Raw genomic sequence first — 20,025 nt, 5'->3', positions numbered from 1 at the left:
ATCATTACTCCAGTCTTCAGTGTCACATGATCCACATGAAATCATTCTAATATGCTGATTTACTGGTCAAGAAACATTTCTGATTCTGACCAATATTTGTGGAAACTATGATTAAAAAAAAAAAAAAATTCAGGATTCTTTGATGAATAGAATGTTCAAAAGAACAGCATTTATTTGAAATAAAAATCTTTTGTAACATTATAAATGTCTTTACTGTCAATTGATCAATTGAATGCGTCCTTGCTCTATAGTAAAATTAAAATATTTAAAAAATCTTTCTAATCTCAAACTTTTAAACACCAGTATATGTACAGATTTGTTCTTTTCTTCAGTCCGGCTAAGTTAAATAAGTTTGACTGCTCAGAGGTGTTTATCAAAGAGTTGTCATTAGTTCTTCTGTATATATTCTGTGTATACTCAGTCCATACACTAGATGGTGCAGTATGAACGAGTCGAGATGATGTTGAAAGGATTGTCACACACATGAACTGAAATTAGTGTATCCGTATAATCTTTCATGCTGTTTTCTCTCTCCAGGTGTCTGTTAATTTTGGACCTCACTTCAAATATGCACCAAAAGACATCAAGTATCAGCCAGTGAGTGTCAAATCCAAAGTTTTTTTTATTTATATATATATATATATATACATATACACACACACACACACATATGGTATTATTGTTATTATTATTATTTTTTTTTTAATCTATTTAGATTTTTTTTTTTTTTTTTTTTTTTTTTTTTTTTATTTATTTGATTTTTTTTATTAAGTTAAACTAAATGAAAATAAGAAATGTTGCTTTGGCAACTAGCTGAATTATTGTATTTTTTATTACATTTTATTTTATTTCAGTTAACATTTACATTTATGCATTTAGCAGAAGCGACTTACATTGCATTCAAGTTACAGTTTTTACATTTTATCAGCTCTTGCTTTCCCTGGGAATCGAACCCATGACCTTGGCGTTGCTAGCGCCATGCTCTACTATTTGAGCTACAGGAAAGCTTTTTTATGGTTTAACTTTTTTATGGTTTTATTTTAACTATAATAACCCTGTATATATGTGCATTTAAATCAAAATGATTAAATATGATTTTCTTTGTGTTAGTTAAAAGCAGTGTAGGGAAGTACGCATTGATATTTTCAACTGTTTTACTCGTCCTTTCTGCTTTAGATTTAGAGTTTGTTTGCCAACAATAAGTGTTGAATTTGAAAAGCATCACCCTTTATAAGCCATTTTAGTGCAACTACATAAGTATCAATATTTAGAATTTAATCTTAAAATATCATGATATTTTAGCTATATTGCCCAATATGAATTTCTGCTTAATGTACAGTTGAAGAACAACAGTCTGTGATGTTTTGAGCTGCTATGCATTATTGCTCCATTGAGGTTGTTGTTGTATATCATCAGATGAGTGACATGGGTTGGGGTGCTGTGACTGAACACACGCTGGCTGATATGCTGTACCACGTGGAGACCGAAGTAGACGGCCGACGGAGCCCCCCGTGGGAGGGTTAAATCCATGCCAAATCCTCCACCCATAAGGCTGAAAACATGTCTTCATGTACCATTCTCAACAGCGCAAAGCATTTTTTGTTTTATTAAATCATTTGGTTACAGTTGTATTCTGCCCTTGATTTCTTGCTTTTCTTGTCAGCTTGCATTTCTCATATTTCAGTTTTTATTTTCTGAAATCTCACACTGCACCAGATTGTGATGTTGATAGATGAATCCAGCTAGAAAATTATGTTTTTGAAGTTTTGGATGGTTTGTCTTTTATGTAAGCTTGTATTAATAGTTACATATTACTTTTCCTCATACTACAGGTTTATTTTAGTATCAGTCATATGATTTAATTTCCTTCATACAGCGAACCTTTTCCCTTGTAAGCGCTCGAGTCCTGTTTGATTTGACTGTACATTAACCTGTTGAAGTCTGATGTTCTGTTGTGTTATGTGGTGTGTTTAACAGTGCCATGGGTTTCATGGTTTTTATCAGTTTATTTGTTAATTGGTTTGTAGTCATTCAGATAGATGTAAAATATATTTTTTTGTAAACCATGTTTTATATACAAACTTGTTTTAATAAAGTAATCTAAAGGATTATAAATGGCATTTTTGTTATGCATGTGTTTTGTGGTATTTCTACACCGTTACAATTCAGTATTTATTAATGCAATGACCAGACAGCATTTGCACACTGATTTTCTTTTATTTACAAATCGAGCATATAAAACATATTTAATTTTTTTAAATTAAGCATGAAGAAAGACATAATTTGCATTTTTAACAACCTCTCCAGTGATGAAGATAGCATGTCTTTTACATGAATCAGAAAAAAGGACTGTTTTGTTTAGTCCTCTTCTGCAGTATCATTTTTATTTACAAATTTTTATAAAAACTTTTTTTGTAATATGAAAGCATGAAGACATTTGCACACTGATTTTCATTTATTTACAAACTGAGCATATAAAACATAAAGCAGTTTTGTTTTTTTGATCATATGAAAGCATGAAAAAAGTAGGTTACCCAAACCCTGCAGACTGTAGGGTTTGTAATACAGTAAATATAAGTATTTTCGATAAACACTTACACTTTAAACAGCCTCTGCAGTGAGGAAGCCATCGTGTCTTTTAAATGAATCAGAAATTATGAGGATAAAAAGGAGTGTTTAGTCCTCTTCTGCAGAAGTCATTCAGAACCCTGACTGGATGAGGAGCGACATATGGGTTCAGCTGACTGCCCCCTGTGCTACAACAATGGAAATACAAAGGAAATGTTTTTTTTTATCTGTATTTTATCTGTAAATGACATTGTTATATCCATGTTATTAACTGAAAATGACATCCCTTGCTTTCATGGCGCGTTTGTGAGGTAAGTAGCGAGACTGGATTTGATTCGTAAATGTAGGTAGCGCTGCTTTTGAATCATATCTTTTTTTTTTATTAATCGTTCGATCCAGTTCACAAGATTCAATCGAACTGATCAGGTTTGGAACGACATCGGGGTAAGTGATTAATGACAAAATGTTCATTTTGGGGTGGAGTATCCCTTTAAGCTCCTCGAAATTGAAAATTTGCTGAAAATGTAGCTTACTCGTCCTCAAGTTGCTCCAAACTTGTATGAGTTTCTTTCTACTGTTGAACATAAAAAGATATTCTGAACAATTTGAGCAACCAAACAGTTGCTGGTCCTTTTGACTTCCACAGAATGAAAAACAAAATATTTTGGAAGTCAATGGACACCAAAAACTGTTTGGTTACCTACATTCTGTAAAATATCAACTTTTGCGTTCAACAGAAGAAAGTAACTCCTAGCACCTTCAAGTTGTTCCAAACAAATGCAAGTTTGGAACAGCTTGAGGGTGAGTAAATGATAGAATTGTAATGTTTTGATGAACTATCCTTTTAATCAAGGCTTCAAGCTCAAATATAACGCCCCATAAATAATTGAAGTGAATGGATGAAATGCTTTTATGTGGAAAAAAACTCGTCTCATAATAAAATAACAACGTAGCTGTGAATCTTCAACATATTTGGCATGACATTCATTTTTAAGAGCTATTTGTGGAGCTATACATATCATACGACAAAAGCTACAGGAATTTTGCAACAGGTGGGAGTTATTTAAATAAATAAAAACAATTAAATTAATTTGTAAGCTAAATAACTGGGAATATTCTATTAATCAATGCACTGTCACATTTTTTTTGTTAATTGTGGCTTTTGAATTGTAAGATATAAACTTAGAATTATATATCAGAATTAATCAAAAAGGTAATCATGACTTTTTATCTCCCAATTCTGACTATATAATACATTTTCATTAATTGCAAACTTTTATCTCACTATTCTGCCATTTTTCTCACAATGGCAAGTTCATATCTTACAATTCTGACTTTTTTCTCGCAGATGTGAGTTTGTATCTTGAAATTCTTGGAATTATGAGAAATTTTTTAGAATTATTAGAAAAAGTTGCAACTCATTTTTATTAACCTGTTTTGGCTTCCATAACTTTTTTCCTCTCAAATCAAATCCAAATTTAGTTCAAGCTCAGTAGGACCGATTGAGCTGTTCACATGAAGTCTTTTCAATCAAATTACTAACCAACAATTTAAGTGCATGTAAACATAGCTAGTTTGTGTGAAATAAAGTGCAGAGTTGACTCCTTACGCGTCTCTTGAAGAATCGGTTCAGCAGACTGTGTCGGCCGTATTCAGTAGGACTCCGATGGATGAGATGAGTCTCGGAGCTGGTCTTTGGGATCACAATGCTGCGGTCCAGATCCGGTGTTCTTGTTCCTCGTGGCCCGAACACATTCAGGTCTTTGAAACACTCGGTCTCTATCATCTAAATGAATTTTACAAAAACATATATGTGACCCTGGACCACAAAACCAGTCATAATGGTCAATTTTTTGAAATTGAGATTTATACATAATCTAATTAATAAGCTTTCCATTGATGTATGGTTTGGTGTGTTAGGTTAGGACAATATTTGGCCGAGATACAACTATTTGAAAATCTGGAATCTGAGGGTGCAAAAAAATCTAAATACTGAGAAAATCACCTTTAAAGTTGTCCAAATGATGTCCTTAGCAATGCATATTACTAATCAAAAATGAAGTTTTGATATATTTACAGTTAGAAATTTACAAAATATCTTCATGGACCATGATCTTTACTTAATGTCCTAATGATCTTTGGCATAAAAAAAAATCAATCATTTTGACCCATGCAATGTATTTTTGGCTATTGCTACAAATATACCCCAGCGACTTAAGACTGGTTTTGTGGTCCAGGGTCACATGAAAAGTTGAGCATAAATTGTCCTTCTTACTCTGATGTTTCTTCCTTACCTCATTCTGCCAGGGCACAGACACGCTTCCCGTGTTAAACGTGCTGTAGAAATTTTCATCGACCCCATCAAGGCTCACTCCTTTAACCGTAGAGAACTGATCGATGTCCAGGACGTCTGCGCAGTAAACTGCTCTCGGCTGGTGGAGAGAATAACATCACAGGATTGTTTTCAGGTGAAAAACCAGCATTCACTGCAGGAAGAAAAGGTGGCGGCACCCATAGGTTATCATTCTGACTTTATGCCTTTTGGCAATGTTCTCTCAAAAACTGAGATGCATTATAAGCTCAGATCAATGAGGCCTACAATTAACCAGGTCCAATAAGAAATACAAAACCTGTGTTAACTGAAAGAAAATAAGTTTGCAAATAGATTGAATCCAATATTTGGTATTAATATAACATAATGAGAAATTGATTATTAAATGAATAAATAATTAATAATAAAAATTAAGAAACTATTTATGTATTTTTATTATTATCTTTTTTTTTATTAATTGTTTTTTGTGAATTGATCAATTATTGTTACCCTGGTTGGAGTTGTTACCCTGTGTGAGCAAAGTCAGTAAGTTTTAGTCCAATGTGAAAACACGAATCAGCATTTATGGGAAGAAGAATATCCTTAAAACACAATATGAGCTTTAATTATCATGGAAATTTAGCTAATTTTAATTGCTCTAAAATAGGCTTAATTTTCTTTAATAAACCGTATACACTGTCATTCAAAAGTTTTGAGTCAGTATGATTTTTTTTAAAGAAATTCATACTTCCATTCATTAAGGATGCATTTAATTGATCAAAAGTGACATTAAAGACATTTATAATGTTACAAAAGATTCTATTTCAGTTAAATGCTGTTCTTTTGAACTTTCTATTCATCAAACAAAATGTATACGTTTCCAAAAGATATGAAGCAGCACAACTGTGTTCAACATTAATAACAATCAGAAATGTCACTCACGTCGGGAACAAAGGGTGGCGGCATCATTCCTGCCTCCAGCCTCGTAAAACTGATGTCCTTAAAGAACGCGTGACCTTTGATGACCTCTGATCCTCGCCCAGATTTGCAGCCCAATCTCTCCTTTGAGTTTTTAGCCAGTAGCTAAATCATAAAACAATACAAAAAATGTAGTTTTCTTTTTAAATAGAAAGTAAGACCTAATCAGACCGAGTGGTAGATTAGATCAGATCATATCAGTGAAATCAGTGGAGGATTGTACTGATTCAACAGTGCATAAAATGCAGCCTCACGCTTTTGCAGATGCATTTGGTGTCCTCGTCGAACTTGTTCCCATAATTCTCGATCATCTCCAGAACTCGCCTTTCCATCTCCTGCCTCGGCAGTCGTTCCTTGTGCTTGCGGAACGGAGGATTTCCATCCGTCATCTCGTAAATTAGACACCCGAGTCCCCACCAGTCCACATATACACTATAGTATGAGTTTGTAATGACTTCTGGTGCTGAAAATATTTTGCATAAAAAAAATTAAATCTAATGTAGGACTATTAAGAGTTTTTTTTATTATTGTGACAATTTTAATGATGATTACACATATCTCCTCCTTGTTATCATTTCTTTAATATAATGCAAATCTTGATGAAATAATATTTCTGTTCAGCAAGGATGCAATAAATTGATTAAAAGGGATAGTAAAGACATTTATAATGTTTCAAAAGAATCTATTTGAAATAAATACTGTCCTTTTGAGCTTTCTATTCAACTGTGAATCCTGATAAAAACAATGTATCAGTTTCCACAAAAATATAAAGCACTGTTTGCAACATTGATAATAATCAGAAATGTTTCTTGAGCAGCAAATCAGCATATTAGAGTGATTTCTGAAGAATCATGTGACACTTAAGACTGGAGTAATGATGCTGTATCTTTAATCACAGGAATAAATTACATTTTAACCTATATTAAAATAAAGAATAGTTATTTGAAATTGTAATAATATTTGACTATATCACTGTTTTACTGTATTTTTAGCAAATAAATGCAGCCTTGGTGAGCAGAAGTGACTTATAATAAAATAAAATGTATATATATCATATTTTTAATGTCAAGTATAATTTACTAAGATGATTTCCATACCCATGTATCCCACTGTTCCCACTCTGCCCTTCACAAGTTTTTCTTCTGGCAAGATTACGGCTAGTCCTAAATCAGAGATCCGAATGTGACCTGGCAGAAAACAGGGACAGATGGTGAAATTATGATTAACACAACATCATCTAACAGGTAAAATAAAAGTTTTTTTTAATTTTTCTAGGCTAAGAACTATTTCCCTGATCCAGACTTCCTTACTAAATACCTGGAAGGAAATGTTCCCCAAAACAGTTCAGTTCCACTCATGGCAAAGACTAACACAGAAGCGCATATAATTTTTGAAGAATGTGTTATTTTTGTTTTCTTTGCGCTGTCTTGGGCTATTTTAACGATGTAATTGCTACATTTCTGGTCCTTGAACATGATAGTTCCGTTGCTGTCTATGTAGTGTCAGAAAACTCTCGGATTTCATCTAAAATATCTTCATTTGTGTTTCGAAGATGAACGAAGGTCTCACGGGTTTGAAACGAAACGAGGAATTAATGACAGAATTTTCATTTTTGGGTGAACTATCCCTTTAACTATGAAAGCCTGTGTATTATTATTTCCATAGAATAAAAAATAAAAAAGGTAAATGTGACTTTTTTTTATCTCATAATTCAGAGTTTTTTTCTTTTGAAAAATATCTGAATTTATATCTTAAAATATTTTATATCTTTAATATCTTATATTTTTCTTGCAATTTAGAATAGTTAGCAATTGACTTCCCATTACATAAAAAAAACACACACACACAAAAAAACAATTACCTTTATAACTTTTTACATTTTGTGATGATATAATAATTATAATCCATAATTAACAGTGTCACCAACATTTGGCAAAGACTCTTCAGTATTTAAGCACAGAAACACACACTTGATCTCTTGCAACAACATTCCCATATTTGTAAGTTTAATGCAAGAGCGCAAAGACTTTTTTAACGTCATTATATTTAAAAGTCGGATCAGAATTTTATGCAACAGGTCAATAATGTCAAACGCAACAAAGGTTCAAACTGACATGCCCTGAAATGCTTTCATTTCCTCATTCATGATGATGAAAGTGATTTTGGAGAAGTGTTTCCTGATTGATTATGCCAAAAATAGAAAGTTTAGGGAAATTTTAGTTTCTGAAGGGAATGTTACAAAGCTTGAATGGGCAGTTAACATCATTTGCTTTTATGGGGAAGTTCACATACCATTATCATCCAACAGAATGTTTTCTGGCTTTAAATCCCTATAAACGAAACAAAACATGTAATTAGGAGACAGGCTTGATCTGTTTGGTTCTTCCTCACAGGTTGATTTCTGGAAACTCTGTCAACTGCGTCCAGAGCATTAACCTACCTATAAACAATGGACTTTTCATGAAGATGGTTCAAGCCGCACAGGATCTGAGCAGCATAAAACTGAACTCTTTCTTTGTTGAGCCCCTCGGTGCCCATGTTATAGATGTGAAACCCCAGGTCTCCTCCATTCATCAGCGTCAGCACCAGGCAAAGAACATCTTTCGTCTCGTAAGCGTATGCTAAACTGACCTGACACATTCAGAAACACACAGACAGCAAAATCACACAAAACAGCTCATAGTTCATTACGAATTCAAAAAGAAGAACAAAAAAGAATAACAGCACTAATATATGTGTGTGTGTGTGTGTGTGTGTGTGTGTGTGTGTATACACCACACACACATTTATAGTCTTCATTCTATATTTTTTATTTGTCTGCATTCTTTTAGGTCTATATGTTTTATACATACACTGGATAAGTTACAATAAAAATCCTATAAAAATAACATACATGTAAAAGCTATATAAAATAGCTGTATGTATACACACAAGTTATTTTTATACAGTATGTGTATGAAATTAAGATTTTTATCAAATTTTTATTGTAACTTCTTTATATGTTTTAAATATATTTATAAAATCTTCTTTTTGTTTTTGATTTCGGAGTGAAATCTGACCTGAACCTGTTTTGTGTGATTCAATGAAGCAGAAATAGTCATTTAAGCATGAAAACTTGAGACTTGGTTATTGATAATAATCATAAATCTCACCACAAATCTGCTGTTGACCCGCTCTAGAATCTGTTTCTCATTGAGGGCCATGGCTTCTCCTCTCTGCTTCTTAATGCGCTTCTTCTCAAGTTTCTTACACGCGTACATTTTCCCTGATGCTCGGGACTGATACGCACACACCTGGAACCAGAGGCGTCACATTACGCTTTCCTCTTTATTTCTATTATAAGCTTCTGTGGGTATGATTATATTTTCCAGATTAAAAGAATGGCTACCAGATTTGGTCTCACCTCTCCAAACCCACCCTTTCCCAAAACACGGTACTCTCGAAATATGTCTCGTGTGATCGGACGTCTGCAGGGATGAAAGAGATGTCAGAGTTTGTTCAAAACATTTCCTGAAGGAAACAGCATTGCTTGAGATGCTTTAATAATGAATAGTTAATAATGAAAATTTGCTGAAAGTTTACTTAGGCCATCCAAGATGAGTTTGTTTCTTCTTCAGATTTGGAGAAATGCAGCATTGCATCACTTGCTCCTGTGCAGTGAATGGGTGCCGTCAGAATGAGAGTCCAAACAGCTGATAAAAAACATCACACCACACCACACCACACCACTCCAGTCCATCAATTAAAGTCTCAAGAAGTGAAAAGCTGCGTGCTTGTAAGAAACAATCCATGTTTTAAACTTCAAACTGTTGCTTCTGGCTAAAATAATCCATAATCCATGGAGTCCATAATCCATAACGCTTCCTGCAGTGAAAATCTGTTTTGGTTTGTTCAAACCAATTTCATTCCTTCAGCTCAACCTAGCTGAGACAGAGCTGCTTGTAGTTTCAGCTAACCCATCGCTTCATCACAATCTCACCTTCCAGTTAGGCTCATCTACCATAACTCCTTCAAAAACAGCCAGAAACCTTGGAGTTGTGATTGATGATAAGATAAATTTCTCAGACCACATTGCTAAAACTGCCGGGTCCTGCAGATTTGCATTATATAATATTAAGAAGATCAGGCCCTTTCTCTCGGAACATGCAACACAACTCCTTGTTCAGGCTCTTTTTCTGTCCAGACTTGACTATTGCAATGCTCTCTTGGCAGGTCTTCCAGCCAATTCTATTAAACCTCTACAATTAATCCAAAATGCCACTGCAAGATTAATCTTTAATGAGCCGAAAAGAACGCACGTCACGCCTCTGTTCATCAATTTGCACTGGCTACCAATAGCTGCTCGCATTAAATTCAAGGCATTAATGTTTGCCTACAGAACCACCACTGGCTCTGCACCCCTTTACCTAAATTCAGTTCTTCAGACTTATGTGCCCTCTAGAAGCTTGCGTTCTTCAAGTGAACGACGCAGTATTGTACCATCCCAAAGACACACAAAAACACTTTCACAGACTTTTTCATTAACTGTTCCCATCTGGTGGAATGACCTGCCCAATTCAATCCGTCTAGCCGAATCCTTACCCATCTTCAAGAAACAGCTAAAAACACATCTGTTCCATCTTTACTTGACCTTCTAACTCTAGCACGCTCTATTCTAATATTATTTGATCTATATGTCTTTTTATAAAAAAAAATTTAATTAAATAAATAATAATAATAATTATCTGTACTGCGTTAGGCTAACCAAGACTTGTAATAGCACTTCCACGTTGTTGCTCTTTTGTTGTTTTTTTCATTCAAATTTGTAAGTCATTTGTAAGTCGCTTTGGATAAAAGCGTCTGCTAAATGACTAAATAAATAAATTAAATAAATAAATAAACAGATTTATTCTGCTTGATCTGTGCAGATTTCTCTGCTGATTCAGGCCAGACGACTTTTTCACAGGAGGAAGCACTATTATGGATTATAGACTCGTATTTTAGCCAGAAGCAAAGGTTTGAAGTTAAAAACATCTTAATGATAGATTTGTTTTTTACAAACACGCAACTTTTCACTTCTTGAGACTTTAATTGATGGACTGAAGTGGTGTGGATTACTTGTGGATTATCATGCTTTTATCAGCTGTTTGGACTCTCATTCTGACGGCACCTATTCACTGCAGAGGATCCATTGCTGAGAAAGTGATATAATGCTAGATTTCTCCAAAACTGATGAAGAAACAAACTCATCTACATCTTAGATCAGGGGTGTCCAAACTCGGTCCTGGAGGGCCGGTGTCCTGCAGAGTTTAGCTCCAACCCTAATTAAACACACCGGAAGCAGCTAATCAAGCTCTTACTAGGCATACTAGAAGCTTCCATGCAGGTGTGTTGAGGGAAGTCGGAGCTAAACTCTGCAGGACACCGGCCCTCCAGGACCGAGTTTGGATAGCCCTGTCTTAGATGGTCTGAGGGTGAGGACATTTTCAGCAAATGTTAATTTTTTGGTGAACTATTCCTTTAAAATGATTCATACTAACCTCTCCACCATCTTCCACTGCAGGAATCGGTCAAAGTACATGCTTTTTTGATACTCTGCAAATGGAGCTCCACTCAGATACTCATGAAGTGCCCTGCAAGACCCAAATGCATGTCACATCAATGCTCACAGACACACATGTACAGATGCATTAATAACCAAACTTGAGAAACTGACTTTTGGCAGCTGGTGAATATATTTTCAGAAGTGTTGAGATCAAGGTTGCAGCTGCTCTTCTCAAGTTCCCGGTCTACAATCTCACGCACCCTAGAGGACTGAACACACACATGAGCATGAAAACACCTTCCTTCAGGTGAGACAGTCATCTAGCCCCTTGTTATTTCTTGTAGTTTAGACAAGTTAGTGACATTTTTAGCAATAACTGCAATATTAAGCATTGATTATCAGATTGGAAATTAGGTGAAAAGAATAAACAAATGTTTAAAAACCTGCGAGGTGAGAAATTTGTTGATGAGTTGTTTGCCAAAGTTATTTCTCTTGTCTTCCGGTGTGACCTCATATTCCGCCTGAAAGAGTAAAAACATTTATTCACTAATATTAACAAATTGCATTTCACAAAATGTAAAACAGATAATCCAGTATCACGTCATGTAAACAATCACTGAAAACTATTTGATCAGAAATTCAGAAATTGCAGTTCAGTTTCACAAATAATTACAAATAAATGGCAAGCAGCATGTTGTTTCAAATGTGTAAAGGATGTACTGAGTAATATTAATTAACTACATGTACTTATATGGTTAGGGTTAGAATTAGGGTTTGGCTTGCATGTAATTATGCATTATTTATTTTTATTATAGTAAGTACATGTAACGTGTAACTGTCACGGTGCACACACACGAGGGAGGAACCAGGAACACGCAGACGAGGATATAACTTAAAATAATAATCTTTACTGAATAACATCAAGGCAGGGCAAGACAAGGCAGGGCAAAACACAGACAGGAACACCGGGGAGTAACGAGTAGACCAGACGAAATCTAACTGAACAGACAGGACTAATATACACAGGTAAATCATAGATAATGAGACGAACATGGCTGGACAAGAATTAACTGATGATGACATTTAACAAGGACAGGAAACAAACCAAATAAGGAAACATTAGGCGGGAACACATGACAGAAACCTGACAGTAACAAGGACACCTTAAAATTAAATTAAAAGTGTTACCGTATTTTCTTGTAAAATGTATTCCAATAATCTTTATTTTATTTACTTTGAAAAGTCATTTCAATTAGACCAGGGGTTCTGTTTTTGTCAGCCAAAAAAAACATATAAATAAATATATAATATATATATATATATATATATATATATATATATATAGAGAGAGAGAGAGAGAGAGAAAGAGAGAGAAAGAAAGAGAGAGAGAGAGAGAGAGAGAGAGAGACAGAGACATATTTAGAAAAACATATAGACCAGAGATTTGTTTCAGCCAAACATTTTAAGTTAACATTTCCATAATTTAAGAACTTATTTTAAGAACTTTTTTGACATGCAGGTAAACAGATTTTATATGTGTGTGTGTGTGTGTGTATATATGTATATATGTGTGTGTTTATATATACGCACATATATATGAATGTGTATATATGTATAATTTTAATTTTTTGCCATATATTGCGATTGAACTTGAACTGCAACATGACATTTCATTTTACATGACTTTCATTCAGACAAACAAAAGACTAGTTAAGTTTAAGGGTTTTAACACTAAGTTCACTTTTTAAAGAGCCAACTAACTCTAAGTTACAATTCAAATGTATGTTTTGAAACTCTCAAGCTTCTATTGTGGTATAATATTGGTGAAATACTGTCCACAAATATGTTAGAAATTACATTAATGTGCATGTTTGCATGCTTGCAGAGATGGAGATCATGAGCAGTGTGAGCCACTCTGAAAACACCATATTAGAAGTGTAAATGAACCATATCACGCGTGTAAATGAACACAGTGCCACTCTTCACTATGAAACATGCAGTGCAACTGACTGCTGTGTGTAGCGATTTGATGGAATATATATATAGCTATTTCAGGTCTATTTTGTTGAATTATGCAGCTCCGATTGTTTATTTAAATGTTGCATTCGATTTATTGAATTATTAGCTTTACATCAACTCACAAAGTCCATTTCAGAAGTATTAGACAGAAGATCATACCGTTTCATCCAACAGGTCGATACAGTGCTGCAGATCAGATTTAGTTGCACAGAAAAGACGGAAGAGCTGTTTTCCGATGGGCTGTTTGACACACAGACTGTAATAATCTTGCTCTGAAGGACAGAAAATAACAGTGCATTCATGCAGTTAATCGCAAATATATTATTGCAGTTTAAAAACAACAATCAGGACATTATCTAAAATTACTAATCTGTAGTATTGATAATTTGACATTTTCCCAAAGTTATGGTGTCTATGTGCACCATAGGATCTGTGGCACTGTATATAAACTGCACTGCAAAGAATTAAAACATTGTAAAAACTAAACTTGAACTTTTTCTCACCAATGATTTTCTCCAGGTCTGTGCACTCGTTTATGTGCGGAAAACGCAGAAATTCCTTCCATTTTCGACTCCTTCCTTTGCGGTTCCCACCGTTGCCTACTGCACAGTGGAAGGAAGAGAAACCGAAAAGACTTTTACAGCTCAATATAATATGAGAGCCTGCAAGCAACTTCTGATTCTAGTGCGAATGATTTGTCCATTATGTGTCATTCCAAAATTATTAACATTAAATACATTTAGATATTATGAAATAACACAGCAATGGTGTTTCCATGAAATATTACAAATTAATTAGGTACAATTAATCATTGGTTATATTCATTCATTCGTTCGTTCATTCATTCTCATTTAGATTACTTTAGCCATCCATAAATGTGCATTATGGAAATTATTAGTAATGAAAATTTGCTTTTCTTTATAGGATTATTATACTAAACTAAAACCATAAACACTATTATGATGTAAACATATTGTGTATGTAAAAAAATTAAAATAAAACTTGAAATAACTAAATTAACTATAAAAACTATTTAGACTTATTAAAAAACAAATAACCATGAGAGAAACACAACAATGCTAAAATTAAAATATGTGAATATTAAAAATATTAAAATAAATTTATATTAAAAATATATATAAAAATAAAGGATTTAATGATTTGTGAATTAATTTTTTTTCAAGTAATAATCTGTTTTAGAGTATTTTAGCCATCCATAACTGTGCATCCTTAAAAATGTTCAGAAATACCAAAATTACACCTCCCTTAAAATAGATCCATGAATAATAATATTTATGTTTATTATTCAAAGTACTTCAGAAGGTGACTTTTGGTGTTGACAAAAAGTTAGACATGCAATACACTTATAGTCACTTTAGAAATGTTTGTTTTAATAATCACGTGTGTGTGTGTGTGTGTTTTGTTTGAATGACGGTTTGTTGACAGCAAAACTGAAAAGAATCCACAGCATCCTCTACTATATGAGCCTGTGCTAAAAATAGCGGTGGGACACACCTTACGGACTCCTTCACCCAGACAATACTCTTCACCACAAAAAAAAAACTACTGCTTTATTATGTGAGAAAGTGTTATTGAATGACTTGTATGTTAGGGAAGCAGACTTAACACAAAGAATTAATACAAAGTAGTGATGTTTAGTGACAGCAGAGCAATTAAACGGATGATGAGACGGTGAGTATGGAATGCAGATATACTTCGGATGAAGAGGTGAGTGGATAACTTGACTGACTTGTCTTGACAGGAACTCGTGGACAAAGAGAGGACCACACACCTCACTGTTTGAAGACAGCTTTCGTCACTAGAGAACCAGGAACCAGGAGACGGACAAACACAACGCTTGGAGAGATCACAAGAGGTAAGTACACAGGCAGGTAGGTAACGGGTAAGTTGCTGAGATAGCATACAGGAGTCCATTTCGTAGAAACGAGACCGGACGTTTGAGTGCAGTGAGGTTTCTGGCTTTATGGTAAGGGGTGATGATTTTCAGATTGTGTGCATGTGTGCTTCATTAGAATTCCGGTGATGGTGTTCACTGTGATTGGCTAATTTGGGAGCCTGGTCGATCTGTAACATTACCCCCCTCTTCACGGCCCGCTCCAGGCCGAAAACCCCAACGTTGTGGTGGTCTACCTCTTCCTCTGGGGGCTGGTCGATCTGGGTGAGTGGAGTGGAATTCCTCAAGTAGTGTAGGGTCCAAGATGTCATCTCTGGGGACCCATGACCTCTCCTCTGGACCATAATCCTCCCAGTCGACAAGATACTCCAAGCGACCACCACGGCACCGGGAGTCCAGGATCTCCTTTACCTTATAAATGGCTCCGTCCTCCAGTATCAGCGGGAGAGGGGGTTCTTCACTCAGACCAGGCTCTGCGGAGGGAGAGACAGGAGAGTGATAAGGTTTCAGGAGTGACACGTGAAAGGTGGAATGGATTCTGTATTGTGGTGGTAATTGTAGTTGGAAAGTGACCGGGTTGATTTGTCTCAGGATGGTGAAGGGGCCAACATATCTGGGACTGAGCTTTTTGCACGGCAGGCGCTTTCAGATGTCTCTCGTTGACAGCCAGACCTTCTGTCCCGGTTGATACTGTGGAGCTTCGGACCTACGAAGGTCTGCTGTCATCTTGTGCTTGCGAACTGCATGTTGGAGTTGATGGTGAGCATCGTCCCAGACCCTCTTGCTTTCTCGGAACCAGTAGTCAACCGCAGGTACTTCCGACAGTTCCCCCGACCAGGGGATAGCGGTGGCTGGTAACTGAGTACGCACTGGAAGGGATTGAGTCCAGTAGAAGCTTGTCGTAGGGAATTTTGGGCGTACTCGGCCCAGCCAATGAACTGGTTCCAAGAGTCCTAGTGGCTATGGCAGAAGGTTCGTAGGAAGCGACCGATCTCCTGGATCTTCTCTCCGTCTGAAGACATAGTTGAATAATAACTCGGCCGTCTCCATGGCTGTAGGTAGACCTCTAAGGGGAAGAAGTCGACAAGACTTAGAAAATCGGTCCACAATCACCAATACACATGTGTTACCGTCTGATGCAGGCAGGTCGGTGATGAAATCTACCCCTAGGTGTGACCATGGACGGTTGGGATGGTCAGCGGGAGGAGTTTGCCTGCTGGTAAATGGCGAGGGCTTTTGGAAACGGTGCATTCCGCGCAGCCCAGGGTGAACCTTCTCACATCCCTGGCCATGTTGGGCCACCAGTATCGATCCTTCAGCAGCGAGAGGGTGCTGTTGGCCCCTGGGTTTTTTGAACGGAGCGGATGGTAGAAGTGCGTTGTGTTCTAGGAACATACTGTACACCAGGTGGGCAGCCCGTTGGAGTGGCTGTGGAGGCATTGGCTGGAGTATCTGGCTCAGGATTCCACTGAATGGGACAGGCAATGATTCTTTCTGGAATGATAGGCTCTGGTTCTTCATCGTTTTCCTCAGGAGCATGGATACGGGATAAGGGTGTCGGCCTTTACATTTCTGGGCCCTGGGCGATACGTGATAGAGAAATTGAACCGGGTAAAAAAAAACTGCTAGAGAACTGCTCCTACCCCTGAAGTGGAGGTGTCGACCTCTACAATAAAGGGTCTTTGGGGATCTGGATAAACGAGGATTGGAGCATGGGTGAAGGCTTCCTTCAATTTCTCAAAGGCTTCCGTGGCGGCGGTGTCCAGGACAGAGACTTGGGCCTATTGCGTAGAAGGTTGGTAAGGGGACTGGTTATGGCACTGTAACCTTGGATGAATCTTCTATAGAAATTGGCGAAACCTAGAAATCGTTGGAGTTCCTTAATACTGGTAGGTACTGGCCAGGTCCGGATAGCATCCACCTTCGCCTCATCCATTCGGATGCCACCGCTGTCGAAGATGTATCCCAAGAACTGTACTGAGGGTTGATGCAATGAACATTTCTCGGCTTTGAGAAACAGATGGAACTGATATTCTGCCAAGTTCCAAGAGTAAATGAGGATGTTACATTTACGCATTTAGCAGACGCTTTTATCCAAAGCGACTTACATTGCATTCAAGTTACAGTTTTTTAACATTTTTATCAGCTCTTGCTTTCCCGGGGAATCGAACCCATGACCTTGGCGTTGCTAGCGCCATGCTCTACTATTTGAGCTACAGGAAAGATGTGTTATCGATGTACACTAGGACGAACTGGTGTAGATACTCTCGGAGCACCTCGTGCATGAAATCCTGGAATACGGAGACAAGGCCATACGGCATAACCAAATATTCATAGTGGGTGTTACAAAGGCTGTCTTCCACTCGTCCCCCTCGCGTATCCGGATGAGGTTATACGCTCTGCGGAGGTCTAACTTCGTGAAAATGGTGGCACCACGAAGATGTTCTAGGGCAGCTGGGACGAGAGGAAGAGGGTAACGGAATTTCACTGTTATGTTGTTTAGTGCCCAGTAATCGATGCAAGGCCGCAAGCCTCTGTCCTTCTTGGCCACAAAGAAAAAACTCGAAGCAGCAGGGGAGGTGGAAGGGCGGATGTAGCCTTGCTTAAGAGCTTCACTGACATACTCCTCCATGGCCTTATATTCTGGAAGTGACAGGGGGTAGATTTTACCCTTGGGCACTGGCTCACCTGGTATGAGATTGATCGCGCAGTCCCATGGCCGATGATGAGGTAATTGAGAGGCCTTCTTCAGGCAGAATACGTCTCTGAAGGGGGCATAACAGGTGGGTATGTCGACGGATTGCTTCTCAACTGGACTCTCTATGGACGTTGAATTCACTGGGATTGCCTGAACAGGTCGGTTGAGTGGTTGCGGGATTCGAGAATGATGTCGGTGTGCGCTCCCTCCAGAACCAGTAGGTGAATGCTCTCCTCATGTAACTGACCTATTCTTAATTGAACGGGACCGGCGCTGAATCTGACTGTGCTTCGTCCGATGGGCTTTCCGGTTATCGAGTGGATTTGGTAGACTGTCTGGTTGGCAATGGTCGAGATCTGGTCGATCTGTGACATTTTACCTGTTCACTTGAGCAGTCAGTGCTGAAGAACTAGATGTCTACTGTGCAGTTGTAAAGTTGACAAAACATGACAGGTTTTGCACATTTGGAAACAGCAACTAAAACTATTTTTAGCGCACAGATTAGTTTGATTGCTGACAGGCTGTGAAAGAAGTCAGACCTGTTCGTGATGCAAGGCCCGGATGACGTCAAAGGCATTGTGTGTCTGGTTTTGTTTGAGGTTAGAGTATTTCAGGTAAGAGGTGCAGGACAAACGAAAATATGTTGAATGTGCTGTTTCTTTTGCTCAGGGGAACAGGGAACTAAATGGAACACTGTAAAACATCACAATTTTTGGTTTTGCCCAGTGTTTTGAAGTGTCCACTTGGGACATTAAGTATAAGACATGCTTATGCCGACACATAATGAAAACAAAAATATTTAAAGTTCATATGAATGCATAAAGGGAAAAGTATATCTTATAAGTCCTGTACACTGTGAAAAAAGATTTTTTGAAATAAATATTATTAGAGTGTTACTTATAATTTCTTTGTAATTAAAAGTGAAATTTACTAGCAATCTTTGAGTGAAAACTGTTTCTGCATCATACTATTTTATTATTTTTATCACAATCTTGTCTTTACTGGTTCATATTCAAAGAACTGCAGTGTGAATTTATTTTTAAAAGCACTTATAGTCTCATAAAAGCATAGTAATTGTAAAATAATCAGCATTGTCAGTATTGTTTGAAATTGTTTTAAATGTTACACTGAAGGATAGGTCAACTGCCAAAAGTATTTTGGCTACCCATAAAATGTTATTTTTATTTAAAAATTTCCCTTTACTGTAAAAAATGAATTTTTCCCTTCACTGTAAAAAATGATTTTCAAAGGTATAAATAAAACAACGAGTATCGAGTACATTTTACAAGAAAATACAAGAATTTCAGTCTCTCTACTTCAAAATTGCATCTTTAATTAAATGCGTTACTTGCTGTTTATATGTAATTATGAAATTAACTCATTAATTTTTAAATGAACTCTTTTTTTGAGTGTACATAAATTTTAATTTAGAAATTGTTAGTAAATTTCACAAACAATTACAAATAAACGGCAAGCAACAAACACACTGAATTAAACATGAAATCTTAAAGTAAAAAACTGAAATATATTTTCTCATAAAATATACTCATTAATCTTTTTTACCTACTTTGACAAATATTTTTTACTGCTTACAATCTGTTAAAACACATTTAAAAATGGTTTATCACTGTATTTCTTTTATACTGTTTCAATGTACATTGTTCATAAAAATCCATCTCTTAATCAAATGTAGAAAAAAACAGGCAAATAAATATTCTTACCTTCTCGTGCTTTTATAAGTGCACAGTTTGCCACCATTGACTCAATCTCCATCTCTGCAGCTGATGAAAGTCAACCAAGTTGGGATTTCTGCATTTACTACTGATTTTTTCCTAAAGTGCACTGAATTATTGCATATTTAGAAAGCAATTAGCAATTATTCATGCACTCAGTTTTAAAGGTAACTTAACATCCCCTGTGTGCTTTACTAATGTGCATGCTGTCAGACTGAAGCCTTCAGTGACAAATGAAAACTCAACTTTCTTGTTCTGCTTTCATCTGCTGCGTCGTCC

The 20,025-nt window shown here is 36.4% G+C and overlaps 2 protein-coding genes across 4 annotated transcripts in view; one reads left to right on the top strand and one right to left on the bottom strand.

Annotated features, from left to right (window-relative positions):
* Nucleotides 1–2,528, top strand: part of LOC306864547 (set1/Ash2 histone methyltransferase complex subunit ASH2-like) — a 16,032-nt gene extending 13,504 nt beyond the window's left edge. For all 3 annotated transcript variants that reach the window (XM_079408640.1, XM_079408639.1, XM_079408638.1), the window contains 2 exons: nucleotides 538–597; nucleotides 1,417–2,528. In XM_079408640.1, coding sequence (XP_079264766.1) covers nucleotides 538–597; nucleotides 1,417–1,524 — 168 coding nt within the window. In that variant the 3' untranslated portion in view covers nucleotides 1,525–2,528. The remainder of the gene's footprint in view (nucleotides 1–537; nucleotides 598–1,416) is intronic.
* grk5 (G protein-coupled receptor kinase 5) lies at nucleotides 2,201–20,025 on the bottom strand. The gene is made up of 16 exons (XM_079408642.1): nucleotides 19,735–20,025; nucleotides 13,904–14,002; nucleotides 13,560–13,672; nucleotides 11,825–11,902; nucleotides 11,553–11,650; nucleotides 11,377–11,469; nucleotides 9,261–9,324; nucleotides 9,010–9,150; nucleotides 8,298–8,488; nucleotides 8,150–8,187; nucleotides 6,955–7,044; nucleotides 6,112–6,320; nucleotides 5,822–5,962; nucleotides 4,863–5,000; nucleotides 4,178–4,354; nucleotides 2,201–2,756 (listed from the first exon to the last, which is right to left on the bottom strand). The coding sequence occupies exons 1-16, from the start codon at nucleotides 19,784–19,786 to the stop codon at nucleotides 2,697–2,699; spliced, it is 1,782 nt and encodes a 593-aa protein (XP_079264768.1). The 5' UTR covers nucleotides 19,787–20,025; the 3' UTR covers nucleotides 2,201–2,696.

The sequence above is a fragment of the Barbus barbus genome, assembly GCF_936440315.1.
Source record: "Barbus barbus genome assembly, chromosome: 45".
NCBI lineage: Eukaryota > Metazoa > Chordata > Actinopteri > Cypriniformes > Cyprinidae > Barbus > Barbus barbus.
Note: the sequence above shows the minus strand (reverse complement) of the source record. Positions and strands in the feature narration are given on the sequence as shown.

Excerpts from the sequence above, each read along its gene's own strand:
- grk5 (XM_079408642.1), bottom strand. The coding sequence starts at position 19,786 with ATGGAGATTGAGTCAATGGTGGCAAACTGTGCACTTATAAAAGCACGA. Across the intron at positions 8,489-9,009 it reads GGGTCAACAGCAGATTTGTG|GTCAGTTTAGCATACGCTTA; the intron begins GTGAGATTTATG and ends TGAATGTGTCAG. Across the intron at positions 5,963-6,111 it reads CCAAATGCATCTGCAAAAGC|CTACTGGCTAAAAACTCAAA; the intron begins GTGAGGCTGCAT and ends TTTATGATTTAG.